General features: G+C 47.2%; 1 protein-coding gene across 1 annotated transcript in view; it reads left to right on the forward strand.

Moving 5' to 3' along the window:
- Positions 1-20,604, forward strand: part of sema4ab (sema domain, immunoglobulin domain (Ig), transmembrane domain (TM) and short cytoplasmic domain, (semaphorin) 4Ab) — a 36,598-nt gene extending 15,994 nt beyond the window's left edge. The window contains exons 4-15 of the mRNA XM_080485300.1: positions 3,426-3,485; positions 3,627-3,725; positions 3,800-3,893; positions 6,092-6,214; positions 7,345-7,472; positions 7,792-7,973; positions 8,437-8,581; positions 9,877-10,066; positions 10,815-10,930; positions 11,029-11,192; positions 16,112-16,188; positions 18,825-20,604. Of these exons, the coding sequence (XP_080341426.1) occupies positions 3,426-3,485; positions 3,627-3,725; positions 3,800-3,893; positions 6,092-6,214; positions 7,345-7,472; positions 7,792-7,973; positions 8,437-8,581; positions 9,877-10,066; positions 10,815-10,930; positions 11,029-11,192; positions 16,112-16,188; positions 18,825-19,531 (2,085 nt within the window). The 3' untranslated portion in view covers positions 19,532-20,604. The remainder of the gene's footprint in view (positions 1-3,425; positions 3,486-3,626; positions 3,726-3,799; positions 3,894-6,091; positions 6,215-7,344; positions 7,473-7,791; positions 7,974-8,436; positions 8,582-9,876; positions 10,067-10,814; positions 10,931-11,028; positions 11,193-16,111; positions 16,189-18,824) is intronic.
- Positions 20,605-22,552: the final 1,948 nt, after the last annotated feature.

The following is a 22,552-nucleotide window of genomic DNA, read 5'->3' on the forward strand; positions in this document are numbered from 1 at the left end:
GAAAGTATACAAAGGTAGTCATATTCTTTTTCTATCTTGTCTTTGATTATTCCATTTTCTCAATGCTTGTCCTGTTTTGTCTTTGTCTTTTCCATTCGCTTTTTGTCATTGTATTTACTGGACGAGTCAAGCGTCTGGAAAAGACAAAAGCAATACAAAGCAAATCAGCGAGGGCTGTGGGGGGTCTCTCTGTTCAGGGGGACTAGTCCATACCTGATCACACCATTCCTGCTTGCAGCGGCTATGTAGTAGCAGGAAGTAGACGCATATGCAGGTTTATTTGAAGTAAAAGAGGGAAAGTTAAATATGACGGACGTGGACGAGTTGAGAAGAGCCTACTACATAGCCACTGTACGCCGGCCTTAGTCACACAGTGAATATATGTTTCCTCTCAAGTCCCAAATGTCGTCTCTCGTTCATCGGTAAACCCGGAAATATTAATATGAGGACGAGTGGACACGCCCACATTACACGAAAAACCAACATAACCAGCAGATTCTTAATCAAACTAAATAATTTTGTTACCAAAACAAAGAAATGATATTTATAACATCGTACAAGAAATAAGAAATGTGTTAAAGGAAAAATAAATTAAATACTTCAAATGTATTCTTAATGCAACAAGAAATTGCTCAACATGACGTCCTTCCAGCAGGAATGGTGTGATCAGGTATGGACTAGTCCCCCTGAACAGAGAGACCCCCCACAGCCCTCGCTGATTTGCTTTGAATTGCTTTTGTCTTTTCCAGACGCTTGACTCGTCTAGTAAATACAATGACAAAAAGCAAATGGAAAAGACAAAGACAAAACAGGACAAGCATTGACAAAATGGAATAAACAAAGACAAGATAGAAAAACAATATGACTACCTTAGTATACTTTTTGTATTATTGATTCTCTTTATATTTCCACATTTATTTCCTTTTAATTTTGGCACTCTTTATGAAAGAGTCCAAGTCGTCCTCCACCTGCAGGTTTCGGCCAGCTTTAGACCAGATCAACAGCTTTTTGTCCAGTCCTGCTTTGTCTCTGCATCCCCTGAGCCTCAAACAAGACCCAGCCATGCAGTCATATTAAACAAAGGGGGAGCCACTCCAGTAGGGCCTCCACATCCTATTGTGCTTCAGACAGAACAATCGTGGTTAATTTTGTTCTGGATACGTCACATCTTATATCTGAGCTTTACATCCACTGCATTGTGCTTGTCTCAAACCTTGGTGTCTCCTATGGCTCTAAATCGTGCAACTATGATGTGATCCGACCAAAGTGGGAAGAACTAAATGGTGAAGTAAAGGTGTGTGACTATTGCAGTTCAAAGTGTAAAGGCCTCTCAGTCAAGACCATTCCTGGTACCAAGGCCATAGTCAGCACAGGCCCTTTAGTCATGGTAGACAAAGACAACCATCAAAGTCCTCACATCCTACCCACGAACCACAAGAAACCATCCCTGAAACCATTCACAACCACACAGAGACTGAAATTCCTAATCCTGTTGAAGACGTCATTGTTTCTGGGGCTTCCATATGAAGATGCGAGCCCTCCTCGCCCGGCAAGAGCGTAGTGTTTGTGAGTCAGGACCGAGGTAGCCGGCGGACACTCTGGTTTCCTGGGCAGGATGGTAAAGACTGTGACTCTCCCCCTCAAGACTTTTCAACTCTTGACTTGCAGCGAAGAGGCATTGTGTTGAATGATGCTCCTCAGCTGCAGACTCCAACCACACAACAGCAGCCCCGTCCCATTCTACTGACCAATGAGCTGGAAGGAAGTGCTCACAAGTGGGATGCAAACTCAGTCACAATGGTGAATGGATGGCCCATTTCTCCACAACCAGACATGCCAACATTACAGAGGAATTCAGAAGAGAAGGGAGGATAGGAGATCCTGTAATCACAGAAATAGTACAAGATGACCACTTTTCCCAACAGACGTTACTCTTAATGTTATGCCGGTTGAGGCTCTAACTTCACAAAACTTGGATGATATAGTATCAAAGAAATCCCAAAGGAAAAAGCGCTTTCCAGATGACGTTAAAGCAAATGTCAATTTAAGAGAATAACAGAAAAGCGGGGGGGGGGGGGGGGGGGGGGGGGGGCTGCTCTCACTGTTTAACGCACAGGTTCAGTTAACAATCTTCACAAGTTAATCTGAATTATTGATGTGTTTGATCGTGTTCACATTAACTCCCATAATTAATTATGAAGTTTGTTTCATAATTAAATTGGTATAATTAGGAATAAATAACTAAATAAATAAATAGTGCATAAATATAGTAAGAATCAATAGAAATAAATAAATATTTGAAATTTATTTAATAATTTGAGACACAACTACTGTTTTTTTAACTGAGAAAACTTGCAGTCATATAAAAACCTCCTTATTCTGCAGTGTCTCGTGCAGAGCACCGCTGGTGAAATGTTTATCAGAGCGTTTATGGCCGGAGGGTGGACTCACTGTAGTGTCCAGTCTGTCCAGTCTGATTCTGCAGTCACTGACATGTTTGCTGTTTTATGTAGTTTTATTTTACCATGTCAGCAAAAGACAGAAAGCCTAGGAACCTCCAGGGCCCAGCACTGAGAACCAAGTGTTCTGTAGAAAGCCTAGGAACCTCCGGGGGGCAGCACTGAGAACCAACTGTTCTGTAGAAAGCCTAGGAACCTCCGGGGGGCAGCACTGAGAACCAACTGTTCTGTAGAAAGCCTAGGAACCTCCGGGGGGCAGCACTGAGAACCAACTGTTCTGTAGAAAGCCTAGGAACCTCCAGGGGGCAGCACTGAGAACCAAGTGTTCTGTAGAAAGCCTAGGAACCGCCAGGGAGCAGCACTGAGAACCAAGTGTTCTGTAGAAAGCCTAGGAACCTCCGGGGGGCAGCACTGAGAACCAACTGTTCTGTAGAAAGCCTAGGAACCTCCAGGGGGCAGCACTGAGAACCAAGTGTTCTGTAGAAAGCCTCGGAACCGCCAGGGAGCAGCACTGAGAACCAAGTGTTCTGTAGAAAGCCTAGGAACCTCCGTGGGGCAGCACTGAGAACCAACTGTTCTGTAGAAAGCCTAGGAACCTCCAGGGGGCAGCACTGAGAACCAAGTGTTCTGTAGAAAGCCTAGGAACCTCCAGGGAGCAGCACTGAGAACCAAGTGTTCTGTAGAAATCCTAGGAACCTCCAGGGGGCAGCACTGAGAACCAAGTGTTCTGTAGAAATCCTAGGAACCTCCAGGGAGCAGCACTGAGAACCAAGTGTTCTGTAGAAAGCCTAGGAACCTCCAGGGGGCAGCACTGGTCAGTCTTGGTCCAAAGTAACTCCCGGGTTCCTCACAGTGCTACTGAAGGTCAAAGGTCAAAGTAATACCATCCAGTGTTACTAGATGTTTCGTACATGGTGTTTGGTGTGCTGGTAACGACGCAGTGACTCACTGGGCCTGTGTTTTCAGTTGGACTGGACTCCTTCAGACGAAGACCTGGAACAATGTTCTATGAAGGGAAAGAAGATGGTGAGTTGACCTGTACATGTTTATAACAGTATTATAACTACATTCTGCTCTGACCTCAGGCAGGTTTCAGAGAAAGGGTTGAGAGATGACCATGGTTTTGTTCCAGAGGAACTTAAAGAAGTCCTTTGTTCTGTGTTCCAGACTGATTGTCCCAATTTCATCCGTGTGCTGCAGTTGGTGAACTCGTCCCACCTCTACGCCTGCGGGACCTTCGCCTTCAGTCCACGCTGCTCCTACATCGTACGGTTCTCCCCCTCCACTTTACCGAATATCGTTTTTAATCTCCTGGTTAATGTTTCAGTGTTTCTCTTCAGGACTCAGAAACTTTAACGATGGGCCTCAAACCCGATGAAGGCAGAGGCCGCTGCCCCTATGACCCCTACCAACGCAACACCGCTATCATCGTAGGTAAGACCACCTTGTTTCCCCGAGAGGAGGGACTTCCAGTCGTCCGCTCTGGAAGGAACAGATGACGGAGTATTTCTCAGCATCAGTCTGAGTCAACATGGTTCTGGTTTGACAAATATTACGGAGGTGAGAGCAAAGCAGTCTTGCAGACCAGGAGTCAATTGACGCAAAATTGCAGTTGATGGTACGTGGCTAATTTGCATAATGTAGTAGGAAGCAGCAGCTACACTCAGTCTACGTTTGAACTTGGATGCAAAGTGCAGATTTTAGGCTTTAAACCATTTTTTAAATGTCGATAAGCCAAATAAAACCAGATTTATGATAATAATAAACGCCTGATGTGTTTTGTGCATCTGGTGGCCAATAGTGGAGGAATTGAAGGTAGAACTGCTGATTCTGTGAGTCCGAAAACAACGACCGGACTCTCCTTTCCTATTGGTCAAAAGTCCACCCCAACCAGCCAATCAGGAAATTGCATCACTGTTGCTATGAGGGAATGAGCAGACGACAACAGCTCCCCCTGCAGGCCGTGTCTTCCTGTGGCCCGGCCCCCCAGTCGTGTGTGGGGGGGGGGTTATGTTTGCTGCTCAGCCCAGTCGCAGCAGCTCCGTTTCACTGGACATGTTGAGGCAGCCTGACGTCATTTGGACGGTAAATCCTAAAAAAAAAAAAAAGGGTTAGGGTAGAAAAAACAGCACCCAGCTTGTTGAAAGCCTCTAACCTATGTGTACAGTAGAACCTCTTACTAGTTTTATTTGTTTATCTGCACACAGATGGTTGTCACATTTTCAACACTCTATTCTCAGTGAGGATTACATGCCATGTAAGGGGGCTTTTCCACCATAAAGAACTGGGTTCTAGTTCTGGTCCAGAACCAGATTTAGCACCAGTTCTTTGTCTTTCCACCACCAAAGCCCCAGCCAATCAGGGGCTAAACTGGTGCTACGCTGGTCCCACATCGTTGTAAGGCCAGAGCGAGAGCGAAGCCAGAGCGGAACCAGAGCAGGGCCAGAGCAAAGCCAGAGCGAGAAAACAGCGGGGCCAGAGTGGAACCAGAGCAAAGCCAGAGCGGAACCAGAGCGAAGCCAGAGTGGGACCAGAGCTGGCCCAGAGCGATGCTGGAGCAGGGCCAGAGTGGGACCAGAGCGGTGCTGGAGCGGGGCCAGAGTGGAGCCAGACACGTCATCAGCTGGGGGCGGAGTTATCTCTGGAGTTATCACTACCTACGAGGAGGAAGAGACTCTGAACCAGCTCTCTGAAATCTACAGTGAACATGGAGCCCCGGAGTGGTTATAGAGAAAAAATAATAATAACATGGGGAGGAGATAATAAGATGTTCCCTCAAGTTAATGATACGAGGGAAGGAGATCATTTCAAGGCGATGGAGGAGCCGTGGCTCTAATTGAAGTGTTGAGCTGCAGAGCTCCTGCTGTCACACTACGTCAGCTGGTGGATCTAGAATCTAGAATCAGTTTTTTTCAGGCTTTTCATGGTGACATCATTGTAACTAACTTCCCTTCCAGGTCTTGTTTGGCGTTCTGACCGCAGGCTGAGGTCTGCATGAGGCAGCAGGGGGCGCTCCGCTATGAGACGCTCCACAGAACTTCTTTATAATGAAGCCAGACTTCTGGTTCCTCAGGAACTATTAAACAAACTACAAACTACTGGAAATGAAAACTTGGAGTTTTTAGACCTAAAATGAGCCTTTTAATGGCTTCATGTGAAAGAGAACTTTAATCAGAGTGTTTACCTAGGTTACTATGGAAACGGCTGTAGAGCAGCGTTCTATCATTCTACACTCAGACTTGACTTGGACTTGTCTTGGATTCGATAAAGGTGGACTTGACTACAGCCCTGCCAGGTTCCTTGCAGTGCTACTGGAGGTCAAAGGTGAAAGTAATACCATCCACTGTTACTAGATGTTTAGGGCATTTCTCTCTGAGATGTTTTGGGCCAAATTTAAGAACTTTTGTTTTATCAGAAGCAGAAAGTTCCAGATCCTTAAGTCTTTAAACCAAGTTTCGAGTTCAACAAGTTGATCAGTGTCGTCCGGTTTCACCGATCAATAGGTTTGTGTGTCATCAGCATAGCGATGGAAATGAATGGCTCTGGACTAGACTCTGGTCCTTTTTGAGATGTTTTGGTCCCAGTTCTTTATTTGTCCTTATGGAGTGTTGTTCTTCATTCTTGTCTCCCAGATGGAGAACTGTACACCGGGACCGTGGCAGACTACAGGGGGAACCGGCCCGTCATCTCCAGACACCTGAGCCAGGGCCCCCGGGTGGACCTGAAGCTGGACGACAGTTTGGGATGGCTGGAAGGTGAGCGAGTCTTTAAACTGTTCAAACCAGAGGACAAGACAGGCACCTCCAGACTGGACGAGACAGGCACCGCTAGAGAGGGTGAGACAAGGACCTCCAGAGAGACAGAATCCGCCAGAGAGGATGAGACAGGCACCGTGACGGAGCCTGTCACTAAACTAGGGCTAAGGCTGATGGGGGTCCAGGGAGTCTTGCTCAGGGGTCCATAGTCTCTCTGCAGGATCGAACCCATGGACTTCTGATCCCCAGTCTGCCTCTGTAATCTCCAACCTCACTGCCCCCTAGAGGCCAAAGGACGTGGCTGCTCTATCTCGCTGCCCTAATGACTACCAGCCCATTGTCCAACTGCCTTAATGACTACCAGCCCATTGCCCAACTGTCTTCATGACTACCAGCCCATTGCCCAACTGCCTTAATGACTACCAGCCCATTGCCCAACTGTCTTCATGACTACCAGCCCATTGCCCAACTGTGTTAATGACTACCAGCCCATTGCCCAACTGCCTTAAAAAGTACCGGACCATTGCCCAACTGTGTTAATGAGACCAGCCCATTGCTCCTTCCTCTGAGTGATGAAATGTTGTGAAAGACAACTCAGAAACTTCATCACCTCCTCCCTACTTGGCTCCCTGGATCCCTTGCAGTTCACATACTGGCCAACAGGAGCACAGACATCAACCCCATGCTATTCTCAGTCCTGGGCCACCTGATCCACCTGGACACCCAGTCCTGATCCATCTGGACACTCAGTCCTGGGCCACCTGATCCACCTGGACACCCAGTCCTGATCCATCTGGACACTCAGTCCTGGGCCACCTGATCCACCTGGACACCCAGTCCTGATCCATCTGGACACTCAGTCCTGGGCCACCTGATCCACCTGGACACTCAGTCCTGATCCACCTGGACACTCAGTCCTGATCCACCTGGACACTCAGTCCTGGTCCACCTGGTCCACCTGGACACTTAGTCCTGGTCCACCTGGTCCACCTGGACACTCAGTCCTGGTCCACCTGGACACTCAGTCCTGGTCCACCTGGTCCACCCGGACACTCAGAGTCCCAGAGAACCAGTGGCAGGAGGATGTAGTTTCATTCATCAGATTTCAGCAGTGAGCTTTTCTCTTTCAGATCCGACCTTCATCAGCTCCAGCTTCATTCCAGATGAGGAGAAAATCTACTTCTTCTTCAGTGAAGTGGGCCGAGGGTACGACTTCATCGACAAGTTCATTGTTTCTCGTGTTTCCCAGATCTGCACGGTGAGTGTCATCCTTCACTCTCACTGTCCTCAGGCGCTCACTCCATTTCCCACCGGAACCCAGCATCACTGCTCTGTCGGTCCTTCCGCCAAAATTGTTCCAAGGATTAAAGAAATTAAAATAAAATATAAGATTTCAAATTTTAAATCATTTTCCAGAGGTGACTAAGACAAGAGCCTGTAGATGTATTTATGTGCGTATGTATGTATTTATTTATTTACCACTGAGTTTATTAGTTGGATGCTGAGTTGGTGTTGGTGTATTGAGTTGGATGGTGTGTTGGATGCTGAGCCTGTGGTCATGTGACCCCATGCTGCAGAGCGATGTGGGCGGCCAGCGGACCCTCCAGAGACGCTGGACCACCTTTGCTAAAGCTCAGCTGCTGTGTCAGGCTGACAGCGAGCTGCCCTACAACCTGATCCAGGACATGGACAGCCTCCCACCAGCAGAGGGCGCTGCTGCAGGAGACACACTCTTCTATGGAATCTTCACCTCCCAGTGGTCAGTCAGGTGTTTTTAACTGTTACACCAGCTGATATGTGTGTTGGTCTTCATCCTCCGTGGTGAGAACAGGAACTACACCTCCAGCTGTTAGTGGGAAAACAGCTGGACGTGAAGCAGCTTGTCCAGAAACCTAAACTGGAAATATGAGCATCAGCAGCAGTTTGGTGGAGAATCACATCCAATGTGACACAAAATGTAGTGAAGGCCAGAGATCCAATTCAACTCCCTTCAACTTTATTTGTATCGCGCCGAACACAACAGTCATGTCACGGCTTTACTGACAAAAGCCAACGACTCAAGAGCAGAAGGTGTTGTCACCAGCTGGAGGAGCTGAAGCTCCATGACGCCTTCTCCACCCTCGGCTCTGCCCCGTCGCTCCGACTGACCTCCTCCTCCACCCTCAGCTCTGCCCCATCGTTCTGACTGACCTCCTCCTCCTTGTCTCCTACTTCCTGTCCAGGTCTGTGAACTCGGGGCGCTCGGCCGTCTGCTCCTTCAGCCTGAGCGACATCAGGGCGGTGTTCTCGGGGAACTACAGAGTCCTGAACCGTGACAGTCTGCAGTGGAGCACCCGGGTCCAAGAGAAGGTGGCCAACCCCGGAGAGGTACGGTGAGTGGCGTGGTGAGCGGCGTTAAACCGGCATGAGAGAGGCGTGAGAGCGGCGTCAGAGCGGCATGGTGAGCGGCGTGAGAGCGGCGTCAGAGCGGCATGGTGAGCGGCGTGAGAGTGGCGTCAGATTGGTGTGAGAGGGGCATTAGACTGGCATGGTGAGCAGTGTGGTGAGCAGCATTAGAGCGGCGTGGTGAGCGGCGTGGTGAGCGGTGTGGTGAGCGGCGTGGTGAGCGGCGTGGTGAGCGGCGTTCTTCCTTTCTACTTCCTCCTCTCTACTGCTTCCTCTCTACTTCCTCTCTACTTCCTCCTCTCTTCTTCCTCTCTACTTCTTCCTCTCTTCTTCCTCTCTACTTCCTCCTCTCTACTTCTTCTTCTCCACTCCCTCCTCACTACTTCTTCCACTCCACTCCATATCTGAACGCAAGATATTTTCCAACTTTTTCTTTCAGTCTGCTTCTTCTGATTTTTGCTGTTATGTTTGTTTGTTTACTACCCACTATGCATTGCGTTCTACGTCATGTGCTCTAACCCTGCCCACTAGAAAGATGGTTAGTAAACAAAGTGAGACCGAGGTTTTCAAGGGTCCAGAGACATTGCAGAGTCGTCTTATCTCTTCAAAACATTTCACACCATTTTGAGGCTTCAGGTTTTCAAACTAAACTTTGCTTTTCCTGCTTGAAAAGACAAACACCCAGAAGTACAGCTACACTCGGTAGAGCACAGACCTTTACCCACCCTGCATTTGTTTGTGGAACCGAATTAGCATCACTAGCATGTTAGCTCATGTCAAGTCTAACTGGGTAGCTCAGGTAGCTACGTCACTGTGAAACACTGAGCAGGAAGCGTCTCCATGGCAACAGACGCTGATCTCCTTTGATCTCCATGACGAGCCTCTCTCATCTGCTTTGTACATTTTTTCACAGATTTTTGCAATTTATTCAGAAACAATTAACCGTTAATGTCCTAAAATCTAATGGATTGGTCCTTGAGGAGGACAAATCATCCCTGAAGATTTCATCCAGTTTTTGCAAAAAGTTGGTAAAATACATAAATACAAACAGGCAGATTAATAAATACATCCAGACGAAAAACGGAACCTTGCAACTTTCATTGGCAAAGGTAAAGAATTTCTGTGTGTGTGTGTGTGTGTGTGTGTGTGTGTGTGTGTGTGTGTGTGTGTGTGTGTGTGTGTGTGTGTGTGTGTGTGTGTGTGTGTGTGTGTGTGTGTGTGTGTGTGTGTGTGTGTGTGTGTGTGTGTGTGTGTGTGTGTGTGTGTGTGTGTGTCAGTGTGGACTTCACAATGCATCAGACAACGCCCTGCGCTTCGTGAAGGAGAGCTTCCTGGCGGACGACAGCGTGCGGCCGGCCAGCCGGACTCTGACTCTGGTGTCTACTGAGCACAGCTACAGTAAGGTGGCGGTGCAGCGCGTCCAGGCGGCCAACCTGAAGCTCTACACCGTGCTCTTCCTGCTCTCAGGTAACTGTTGAGGTTTCTGCACTGTGGGGGAGTGAAGGAGTTAGGGCTGGAGGTCAGGGTTGGAGGTTAGTGTTGGAGGTTTGGGTTGGAGGTTAGGGTTAGGGTTGGGGTTGGAGGACAGGGTTGGAGGTCAGGGTTGGAGGTCAGGGTTGGAGGTCAGGGTTGGAGGTTAGGATTTGAGGTTAAGGTTTGAGGTCAGGGTTAGAGTTGGGGTTGGAGGACAGGGTTGAAGGTTAGGGTTGGAGGTTAGGATTTGAGGTTAAGGTTGGAGGTCAGGGTTAGGGTTAGGGTTGGAGGTCAGGGTTGGAGGTTAGGATTTGAGGTTAAGGTTGGAGGTCAGGGTTAGGGTTAGGGTTGGAGGTCAGGGTTGGAGGTTAGGGTTAGGGTTAGGGTTGGAGGTCAGGGTTGGAGGTTAGGGTTGGAGGTCAGGGTTGGAGGTTAGGATTTGAGGTTAAGGTTGGAGGTCAGGGTTAGGATTGGGGTTGGAGGTCAGGGTTGGAGGTTAGGGTTGGAGGTTAGGGTTATATGCAGGGTCACCTGATTTGCAGCCTTGTGGGGCTCGTTCATGTGTAGGTCCAGACATAAACAGACCTTATGATGTGGTGTGTGTGTGTGTGTGTGTGTGTGTGTGTGTGTGTGTGTGTGTGTGTGTGTGTGTGTGTGTGTGTGTGTGTGTGTGTGTGTGTGTGTGTGTGTGTGTGTGTGTGTGTGTGTGTGTGTGTGTGTGTGTGTGTGTGTGTGCGCGCAGACTCTGGTTTCCTCCATAAGACCGTGCTGCTCCAGGACGGTGTCCACATCGTAGAAGAAGTTCAGGTGTTTCAGACGCCTCAGCCGACCAGCAGCCTGAAGCTCTCCATCCCCAAGGTACAACCCCCCTGACCCCGCCCCCTGGAATCAGCCCCGCTCCCAGCAGGATCCAGGCTCCCCTGCTTCAGTCCACAGCTGACATGTGTCTCTTCCAGGCCACCATCTTTGTGGGAACGTGGGACAGCGTGGTGAAGCTCCCGATGGCCAACTGCTCCTTCTACTGGACCTGCGCTCAGTGTGTTCTGGCCCGAGACCCGTTCTGTGGCTGGGACGCCGGCGCCAGGGAGTGTGTGAAGGTGTCTGGCCTCCAGACCCACCTGTGAGTGTCACTGCGATACACACACACACACACACACACACACAACTCTGCTCCTCCAGTCTGATGTTTCTGCATGAAGAAATGATGAAGACGAGCTGCTGAAGGTCAAACTGAGCATGAGACAACCACAACTTTCTGAGGGTTACACAGGAACAACACTACATTATGGAGTACTAAATACTACATTGTGAAGATAATGAGGGAACCAAACACCAAACAATATGTTATGGAAGAAACATACAAATTTTAATCAATGATCTTTTTATTGAATTTTCAAACAAGAGAAATAACACGGTATAGATTTCCTTTGTGCGTGACACGTCAGTATAAAGTAAAGAGTAGTAGTGAGCACAAATTCGATGCAGAATATTTGCACAGTGACAGTTCAAAACCCCAAAAGTGAAAATGACAAACCAAAAAAAAACAGAACAGAAAAGATAAACAAAAAACAACAGCAACAACAAAAAAAGAAAACAAACCAAGAAAAGTCATGACTCAATCTGCAAAACATTCCTGGCAGAAACCATCATAATCAGAGAATGGCACCGGTAACAAGTCCTCCAGCGGCAGGACATGTACAAGGCTGTACGACTGGATGTCAAGTTCTTTTATCTTCCCATTCTGAGTCGCAAACTGAAATTGCAGTGAATAAGGATGAGTGGAAGTGGATTAGACAGGTATCTTACAAAGTATCTTACAGAGTATCTTACAAAGTATCTTACAGAGTATCTTACATCTTTTCCAGACTCAGGCAAGACATTACATCTGATGACCACTGATTACAGGTGGGGAGGGCAGCACCCTAACATCTGAGCAAACTAACACGCCTGGCCGGGAGGGAAGTGACTGACAGCATGCCACGGATATCAGAGGAGACTTTGTGGCTCCCTGAGTTAAAACCAAATAAGGCTAGAAGGGGGTCAGGTGTAATAGTTACCGCTGAGACCACAGATAGAGTTTGAAAGAGCTCCTGCCAATATGTTCTAAGCTTGGAGCAGACCCAGAACGAATGTGACCTCGTCACTGCTACATTTATCACACTGAGGATTCACCTCTGGATAAATATGAGAAAGCTGGGCCTTAGACCAGTGGGCCCTATGGGCACCTTTAACTGCAATAGGGAGTGACGAGAGCAGAATGACTTAGCGTTAACAAGCCCTAGGATTGAATCCCAAGCATCATCAGACAGATGCTGGTTCAGGTCCTGTTCCCAGGCCGTCCTGATCTTAGCTGGAGATGCTCGGTTCAGCTCTGTGAGCTTACTGTAAATGTAAATGCAAGCTAAGAATGTCATCAATTACAGAGCTCTGAGGAGCCTCTGGGAAACCTGCGAACTGGCTTTGGAGAAAATGAAGAATTTGTAAGTATCTGAAAAAGCATGTTCTTGGAATGCCGAATTTATTTGTGAGCTGATCAAAAGAAGCAAAGTTATTATCGATGAACAGATCCATTAAAGACTTTATACCCAGAACCTGCCAGTCCTTAAAAGCCCGATCCAAAGATGAAGGAGGAATAAGATCTCCAGATAAAATGTGAGTTTGAAGGGAAAAACTACGAAGTCTGAAGCATTTTCTGAACTGGGTCCACACTGTGAGGGATTGTTGTATCACCGGATTAGTTATTGGGTGGGGTATAGAGAGAGGGTACGAGGCACCTAACAAGGCTGCCAGAGGGATGTGTTGAGATGAACTGTCCTCCATGGTCAGCCAGGATGTAGAGCTGGTCTGTCGACCATTAGTCCAGTACAACAAAGGCCGGATGTTAGCTGCCCAATAGTACAATCGGAAATTGGGTAATGCCAGCCCACCGTTTGGCTTGGACTTCTGTAAGTGTGTTCTAGAAACCCAGGGGTGTTTACCTTTCCATATATAGGAACTAATTACAGAATCTAAGATGATGAAGACTGGAACTGATTGAAAAAGGTACAGAAATTTAGGGAAGACGTTCATTTTCACAGAATTAACCCGCCCAATTAAAGTTCTGGATACAGGTGACCATTTTGATAGGTTTTGCTTGATCTGATTTAAAAGTAACAGGAAATTTTCTTTAAAAAGTACTTTATGCTTCCTTGTAACAGTAACTCCAAGGTAGGTAAAACTTTCCATTGCTGGTTGGAAAGGAAAAAGAGAAAAATCTGAATGAAGTGCTTTATCATTTATAGGATTTATTCACTTTTGTGCAGATTTAATTTGTAACGTGAATGTCTTCCAAATTCAGAGAGCAGGGATAATATGAAAGGACGAGTGGTGCAAGGATTGGAAAGGAAGTATAGTAAGTCATCGGCATACAATGACAGTTTGTATTCAATGTGGTCTCTTTAAATACCAGAATGGATGGATTATTACGAAGTAGTATTGCAAGAGATTCAATCGCTATCTTGAATAATAAGGGACTCAACATCAGCCTTGACGCATGCTCCTCTGTAAGTGAATGGGTTTGGATCTGATTAGTGAGAAATCAGGCAGTCTGCAGTCTATTACTCCATAATATTTGGGTGAAGTGATCGCCAGATTTCCAGGATACCCATTTCATCGGGGACAGATTGGACAAGTGAGGCGGACTTACTAAGAGGAGCTGGTTTAGAAGAAGAGCGGTCTAAGACAGGATCCAGAACTCAGATGAGGCAGCTGGAGAAAAAAATGCTCAAATAAGCTTGGATTGTCTGTGTTCGGCCATATAAATGAGCTAATATCACATTGGGATTTAGTAGCCTTCCTGAGACAATAACAAAGCGGCCATGCTTGTCTGATATTATTTTATGAGGTGTGAATGCTGTATTACGTTTGATCAGGATTGAGACCCCCTGGCTTTGGCCTCAAATGATGAATGGAAGTGCTGTCCCACCCATCCCGCCATGAGCCTGGAATTATCAGAAGCACGAATGTACAGTATGTCTCTTGAAGAAAAACAATTGATGCATTTTCCTGTTTTATATGTGCAAACACTTTCCTTCGCTTAACGGGGTGATGAAGACCCTTGACATTCGAACTGAGAATATTCAATGGATTACTCATTAAAGTAGGGTACCGACAAAGGAGTTGGACAAATAACTAGAATCTGCAGCAACTGTGCCAGACTTTTAGCAGAAGAAAAGAAATGATTGCCAGAGCCAAGAGCAAAAAATAAAAAAAGGAAGATCAGAATTGAGCCCCCCACCCAAAAACCAGACCAGCTGTCTTGGAACCTGACAGCAAGCTCCTCCCCAAAACGCTCTCTTTCCCAAAGCTACTCTTCCACATTCTAATACCCCAACAGGCTCCACTACTTCAATGAATAGAAAAAAACAAGCAATAAACACTCTGGATGAAAGAAATATGACAGAATAACAGTAATAATAATAATAAATACAAGAGGAGCTGATATTGTTGGTAATGAACACGGCCATCCCATTTGAACTAAAGTAGAACTCTAAAGAAGAAACGTCTCAGACGAGACGGAGCCTTGAAGCAGTACCACAGTGAGATGGTAATATTAAGACTGAGCACTTCTTACTGACTCATAAGGTTTTACTACATAAGGAGCCGAAATATAAGGAACACAACGGTTCACCCTATGGAGAGGGATCGCAGAGTGTTACGGTGAGCGAGGCGAGGATGGAAGGCTCTCAACACATTCCTCCCCCGAGCGCAGCCACTTCCTCTCCCCTGTGGTGAGGGTGATGTGAAGCCTCGCTGGGAGGAGGAGTGAAGGTCTGAGTCCTCGGTTGTAGAGCTCACCCATCACCTCCCTGTACTCTGCTCTCTGGGTTGACACCTCGGGGCTGTAATCCTCCACCACTCTGCTGGATCTGCTGGCCGCGGTACTGGAGCGTCCCTCTCTGCCGGGCTTCCCTGATGAGCAGGTCCTCAATATGGTCGCCATGCAGCCGGGTAATGATGGGTCGCGGCGTCTGACCCGGTTTCGGGCTGCGCGCCGAGGGAGCGGTGAGCCCTGTCAAGCTCCGGAGGACTTGGGAGTGTGTCTTTGCCAAACATTTCACACAGGGCACCAGCGAGACACTCCGTTAGGCGCCCGTCTTCTGTAGACTCTGCCAGCCCGAGAATGCGCAGGTTGTTCCGCCTGCTGTGGTTCTCCAGGTCCAGCACCTATCCCGCAGGGTGGAACAAAGCTTCTCCAGCTCGTCGACACGCTGGCTCTGTGCCAAAGGTTGTGACTTGATAAGGAACCAGAGTTCTTTAAAGTGTAAAATATATCAACCTCCTGCTCCGACATTCAGTCAACCCGATGAACCGATGTAAAGATGTATGCAATATATTTATATATATATATACATGTATATAATATATACAAAGATGTATGCAAAGTAATTACTAAATAAAACTACTTCAGGAGCCACATACAGTCCAGTTTCATCTTGAGTAGCCAGACCAGTAAAATATTGCTATAAAAGCCTTTAAATTTACTTTTGAAAGTTTTTCTTTGTTGTGGTAGTACACAGTGTACCTTATGAAACTGTGTAGAATTCTGCAAGATTAAACAATTAGTACTGAAAATAACTATGATGTCAATATAAAATCTATTTTTTTAGAAACATTCTGGTACCACATACTGTGAAATTTCAAAACAAACTCCTATGAAGCCTATATCACCACGTTGTGTGGTGGTTTGGTGGATTGGAGGCTTCAGCAGTATGTTCTGGTCCAACGGGCCTCATGTTGGACTGAAGTAAACTGGAGGAGTCCCAGCAGGAGGCGCTGCGAGGCTGTCCCTCAGTCAGGAGTGAACAGATCAATACATATGATCAGTACAGTCTTATCAGGTTCCTCCTCAGGCGTGTTCGACTGTACATGTGTTTTAGAGGCTTTGAGCAAAACACCCACTCTGTGTGTGTGTGTGTGTGTGTGTGTGTGTGTGTGTGTGTGTGTGTGTGTGTGTGTGTGTGTGTGTGTGTGTGTGTGTGTGTGTGTGTGTTTTCTCAGATGTCAGGACGTCGACAGAGGAAACGTTGAAGAAGCTTGTCGCAGTGTTTCTCTCACTCAGAGAACCAGACCTGGAGGTAGGAGTCCTCATCACCATCACCATCACCATCACCATCATCATCATCATTACCATCATCATTACCACCACCATCATAACCACCACCACCACCATCACCACCACATAAGTAGTGCTATTTTTTTACAGAAGAACAAATCAAGTCAGTTGTGCTCACCAGGAGTAGAAAGTTCTATAAAGAACTCCTCGTCTCTCATGCATCTCAAACCTCACTTGACGAACTTTCAACATAAACTCATGTTAACAACACACGAGTTTACGCTGGTACATTCTTATCAATCCTTTATGGTCGTACAATCAAAATGTGAAAAGACAAAAACAATGTGTAGTCATACAAAGAGCAAAGCACATATCTTACCTTTTGTTTAGCATCGTACAAAATGTCCCATAAGGATTTGTCTTTTATAGTCGTAGAAAAATAAAAACACCGTACAACACTGGAGATCTATATTTGTATAGCAAAGCACTTCTCTTTTTCGTTTATGATGCACATGTAACGTAGAAAATAAATGCACTATACAATAATGAAAATCTTTACCCATGTACATACTGTATACTACACACTTCTGTGTATGACCACACAAATAATACAAACGGTCTCCCCATAGTCATATAATAGACATATTCATATGTATTGTATATACATATATAGGATACGTATGTCCCCTTGACACCTGTTGTCTGGAGTTTGCAACATACTGCTTGTATTCAAATTGCAGCTGAGATGTGGTACGTATCCCCCCAATGCTGATGTCTGCACGTTCGATACGTACTTAGGAACCTTTAACCATCACTAGTTTCTCGATGGACCGGTCGGAATGGGACCTACATATGATCTATTCATCCTACCCTCTAACCTCTAACCCCCGCCCTAACTCATAACCCTACACCTCAACAAGATCAGTAAATTGCTCTCCTGTAATCCAAGATCAAGGGTCCAATGGGAGGAAAGTGTACACAGACTGTTCAGAACCACCTTCCAGTTGGTGTTGTAGTGTAAAAAATAATCAACTATTTTGTGGCATCAATGTCTACCCCTACCCCTACCCCTACCCCTACCCCTACCCCGAGCCCTACACTCTGTTCTCTGGACAAAATAACAAGCTGAACATCATTTAGCATCAGCTTCAAATCAAAAACACAAATGATTGGTTTTATATAATTGTAAATATATTCAGACATCAAGGGGATATACATACATACATATATGTAATTCACACGTACATTGTTAACATTTGGAGTGTCTGTCCGCATATAGTAATGAAAATTAGAATAAATAAGCCGTCTTTGTTTTAAGATCATTCAAACTTAATCTGGACACTGCATGTACCACTGTTTGTGTTCAATGATCAATTAGGGTCATAAGTTTCTTTATGATCGTTTGATATCAAACCCTAACCCTAACCCAGACATCAGTGTCTGCCTGTCTTTATTCCTAAACATAATGTCTTTATACATGGTTAAGTGTCCTAGTGTTGGGCTCCTTTTAGTCTCTTTAATTCATTCCATGTTATTAATATTATTATTCCTCATTAAAATATCTAAAATGGCAAATGACGAGATAAAAAAAAATAACAGTTTGTTTGAAAAGCAGCTTCAATTGCTTAAAAAAAATCACTAAAAATGAAAAATCAAGCTAAACAGCTTAAAAAGGAAAAAACATTCAAATGGCTTGAATGGTTAAATCAAAATGGCTTTCAAAATAAATGCAATAAAATGTAGGAACATTTCTATTTTTTGAAAAATGTAGTTAGAATATAAACTAAATGAAGTTTTATTTTACACTGTTCTGCTCATGTTCTGCTCCCGGGGGATTTTCTAACCAAAGTGATCTGATGTGATGAAGGTTTCAGACTCTGGAGTCCAGACTGGGTGGGGCTGGGGAGGGTCCTGGTGGGGCTCGGCAGGGTCCTGGGTGGGGTTGGTGAGGCGCTCCTGGGTGGGGTTGGTGAGGGTCCTGGTGGGGCTGGGGAGGGTCCTGGGTGGGGTTGGTGAGGGTCCTGGTGGGGCTGGGGAGTGTCCTGGGTGGGGTTGGTGAGGCGCTCCTGGGTGGGGTTGGTGAGGGTCCTGGTGGGGCTGGGGAGGGTCCTGGTGGGGCTGGGGAGTGTCCTGGGTGGGGTTGGGGAGGATCGTGGGTGGGGTTGGGGAGGGTCCTGGGTGGGGTTGGTGAGGGTCCTGGGTAGGGTTTGTGAGGTGGTCCTGGGTGGGGTTAGTGAGGGTCCTAGGTGGGGTTGGGGAGTGTCCTGGGTGGGGTTGGTGAGGGTCCTGGGTGGGGTTGAGGAGGGTTGTGGGTGGGGTTGGTGAGGGTCCTGGTGGGGCTGGGGAGTGTCCTGGGTGGGGTTGGGGAGGATCGTGGGTGGGGTTGGGGAGGGTCCTGGGTGGGGTTGGTGAGGGTCCTGGGTAGGGTTTGTGAGGTGGTCCTGGGTGGGGTTAGTGAGGGTCCTAGGTGGGGTTGGGGAGTGTCCTGGGTGGGGTTGGTGAGGGTCCTGGGTGGGGTTGAGGAGGGTTGTGGGTGGGGTTGGGGAGGATCATGGGGGGGGTTGGGGGGGGTTGTGGGTGGGGCTGGTGAGGGTCCTGAGTGGGGTTGGTGATGCGGTCCTGGTCCTGGAGGTCTGATCTCTATTTCCTGTCCTTCAGGTGAACTGGTCTCGGTGTCTCTGAATGAAGTGGTGAAGCTTCACTGTCCCGCCGTGTCCCGGTTGTCCCGCCAGCTATGGGAGCGTCCAAACAGCCGTCTGTCCTCGGACCTGTACCTGCACCTGGAGGACGGCGGGCTGATGTTTGTGGCCACGCCTGCCACGCTGGGCCACTACCTGTGCCGCTCCACGGAGAACGGCTACCAGCAGACGGTGGCCATTTACCTGGTGAAGCAGAGGAGCAGCTCCGGGTCCCAGACCTTCCCCACCCGGGCCGCGGCCCAGCCTGGACCCAGACTCCTGTCCTCGGCGGGGGCTCCCCCACCACGAGGACGCCAGGCCCACCTTGTCCCCCCGGAGCCACCGACTCCCAGACAACCTCAGAGGAACCTCAGCCTGTGGATCGACAGGGAGCACTCCCCCCTGCCCACCCGGGGGCCCTGCTACCTAAAGGAGCTGGTGGTGGTGTCAGTGCTGCTGGTGCTCTGCTTCAGCGTTCTCGCCACGCTGGTTCTGTACCTGGTCCGACTGAGGGTACGCACCAGAACGGCTCCTCTGGGGGGGTCTGCAGGCAGAGGACCCCCTGCAGAGCAGGCCGTGTTGAGCGGGAACAAGCTTTCCAACAGACCCAGTGGACCAGCCAGAGAGCCGGTCTGCAACGGGACGCTCACCGGCTCCAATGGACATTTACCCAACGTCCCCATCTGACCACACCCCCGTGGCAGACTCCAACCAAAGACACAGGAACCCTGGGCCAGGTTCCCCCTGTAGACCCTGGTACTGTCTGGGTCTAGACCTGCTGAGGAACCTGTGCTGCGTTACAGGTTCTGAATGAATCCACAAAATGCTCCATGGTGGAGCAGCGGCGGTCGTAGAGTCAGTACGACCTTCAAAGGAGGTTTTAAAGGTACAAGGTCTAACTAAAGTAAAGTAACCCACTGTTCATGGTGTCATCTCCAGTCTGTCCTGCAGCAGTTCAACGTGTGGGACAACAAACTCCAGCAGATGGACTAAGACCTCAGAACCTACAGTAGTACCTCGGTTCTCCAGTGTCTGGATAATAAAATGATGTCTGCTGTGAATCACAACGTATGTGTTGTAATACTTGTTTCAATACCACATGTACAGCCTGCTGTTCCTATGAAACTTTAAATTGGATGAAAATAAGTTTGTGGACGTAACCACGAGGGATGGTACCCAATTCTGTACTCCCAGAAGTACTCACTGAACTCCATCAGTACTACCCAGTACCGATTCAGCTCAAATCAAGCGGTACCATGTTTTGGTACCTAAACGCAGCCTTGTGACTGAGGGAGTGTTGAGGAGGCGATTTTCCGAGCCGGACTTGAACGCAGCATCGCAGCTCATGAACGTAATGACGTCTGCGGGATCAGACGACGGAGGAGACGGCCGAGAGAAAATGCTCCACCTTTTAAACTGTAATGCAGATTACGCTCACTGAAATATTTGTGAGGTGAAGTGCGAGGCCAGCGGAGGGATATTTCTAACCTGAGGAAGCTCCTGGTTATACCAGATGTTTCTCAGGGCTGATTAGTGCACGATTGTCTACAGTTTCAGATCTACCGTCATAGATCTACCATCAGTATCTCCAGAGGGGACAGGAAAGGAATAGGACCTGGTTTTAATTTGCATTATTCATGTTCATATATTCATGTTGGAAAACTTTGTGAAACAACTGCGACGTTACAAAACAAGCAGTTGGATGTTGTTTTGATATATTTGTTAATGTTTACATATTGAGAAATAAATTGTTAAATTGGAAATTTTTGAGATTTTATTATTAAACAAATTAACATTTATTCCCACATAAATGCACAAAGTACCAAAGACTGGTACCGTTGAGTACAGGTACCAATTCCCACCAGAGGACCTGCACATTTCATTTTCCTGAAAATCTTGAAGGACTTAAATTCCCACTAACTGAGGGCCCGTCCACCCCAGAACGCCGCTTCACGTAAACAAGACGGTTTTGACCGATCATCTATACGAGGTGGCGCTTCAGGACGCTTCAGGAGCTTCAGGAGTTTTAGAGTCTTCAGGAGCTTCAGGAGCATTAGAAGCTTAAGGAGCCCATAAACGTTTATTTCTTTTAACCGGATTCCAGACTGGGGAAATTCTAAAAAGCCGGCTCAGCAGTGAGGTGTGGCTGGCAAAGATGTTCATCTGTGGAAAAACTGTGAATGCGCCTCTCCCATCCAGTGGTAAACCAACATGGCCGACCCCCCAGTGGTTTGACTGGCAGTCATATTCTAGTTTTATGGTCCAGATCAGTAGTTTAATAGTTGAGACTCTCCCTGATAGCATCTGATGCCTCATCAGTCCATACGGATGTCGGTTCTCTCCATTCTCTTCACCTTTATAGTGTTTTGTTCTCTGCACACGTCTGTGTAGTTTCATTACAAACTCAAGCAACAGCGCCCTCCAGTGGCCCGGCATACTAACTACATCATTGTCTCTGTGTCCGCTGCTGCAGTGGAAACACTCTCCTTTTTTTTTTACGGATTAGGTGTTGTCACGTGAAACGTTGTCGTGGAAACAGGGCCTCAGCCTATGAGCAGGAGTCTACAGGTTTGTCTGAATTGTCCCTCCTAACTCCTTAACTACCCACTTCTCCTTCACCCCAGAAGTGTTCTGATAAGGACTGTCTGAATTCTCAATGAGCAAAGGAAAGGAGCTTCCTTTAGAACCTCCTTTAGCCTAGGAACCACTGATGTTTCCTTTAGAACTTCCTTTAGCCTAAGAACCACTGATGCTTCCTTTAGAACCTCCTTTAGCCTAAGAACCACTGATGCTTCCTTTAGAACCTCCTTTAGCCTAGGAACCACTAATGCTTCCTTTAGAACCTCCTTTAGCCTAGGAACCACTGATGTTTCCTTTAGAACCTCCTTTAGCCTAAGAACCACTGATGCTTCCTTTAGAACCTCCTTTAGCCTAAGAACCACTGATGCTTCCTTTAGAACCTCCTTTAGCCTAAGAACCACTGATGTTTCCTTTAGAACCTCCTTTAGCCTAAGAACCACTGATGCTTCCTTTAGAACCTCCTTTAGCCTAAGAACCACTGATGCTTCCTTTAGAACCTCCTTTAGCCTAGGAACCACTGATGTTTCCTTTAGAACCTCCTTTAGCCTAAGAACCACTGATGCTTCCTTTAGAACCTCCTTTAGCTTAGGAACCACTAATGCTTCCTTAAGAACCTCCTTTAGCCTAGGAACCACTGATGCTTCCTTTAGAACCTCCTTTAGCCTAGGAACCACTAATGCTTCCTTTAGAACCTCCTTTAGCCTGGGAAACACTGATGCTTCCTTTAGAACCTCCTTTAGCTTAGGAACCACTGATGCTTCCTTTACCAAAGGAGACCAGCTCATGCTGCCCCACTAACACCTTCCTTAACCCTGGGATGTCATCCAGGGGTTAAGGTAAAAGTTCATAGATAAGGAGATAGGAGGGACCTTTCGGACATAACCTACTTCTAAATTTCTATGTGCTCCTTGTCTTCTTCTGCGTTTTTGTTGTGTTTGGTGAGTCACAGCACCCCTAAAGGCCTGGCATGTGTACTACACGCCCTGAAGCCTCGTGTTGAGCCGTGCTCATAGTGAGTTTTTTTTTTAACTGTTCTGCAGTGTTTCATTAAGCCCCACAGTTCCTCTGATCAAGTTTTCTCAACGTGTTTTGAGTTTTTTTCAAATTTTAAGATGGAATGTAAAAGGA

The sequence above is a fragment of the Lipophrys pholis genome (genome assembly GCF_963383615.2).
Source record: "Lipophrys pholis genome assembly, chromosome: 17".
Classification (NCBI taxonomy): Eukaryota; Metazoa; Chordata; class Actinopteri; order Blenniiformes; family Blenniidae; genus Lipophrys; species Lipophrys pholis.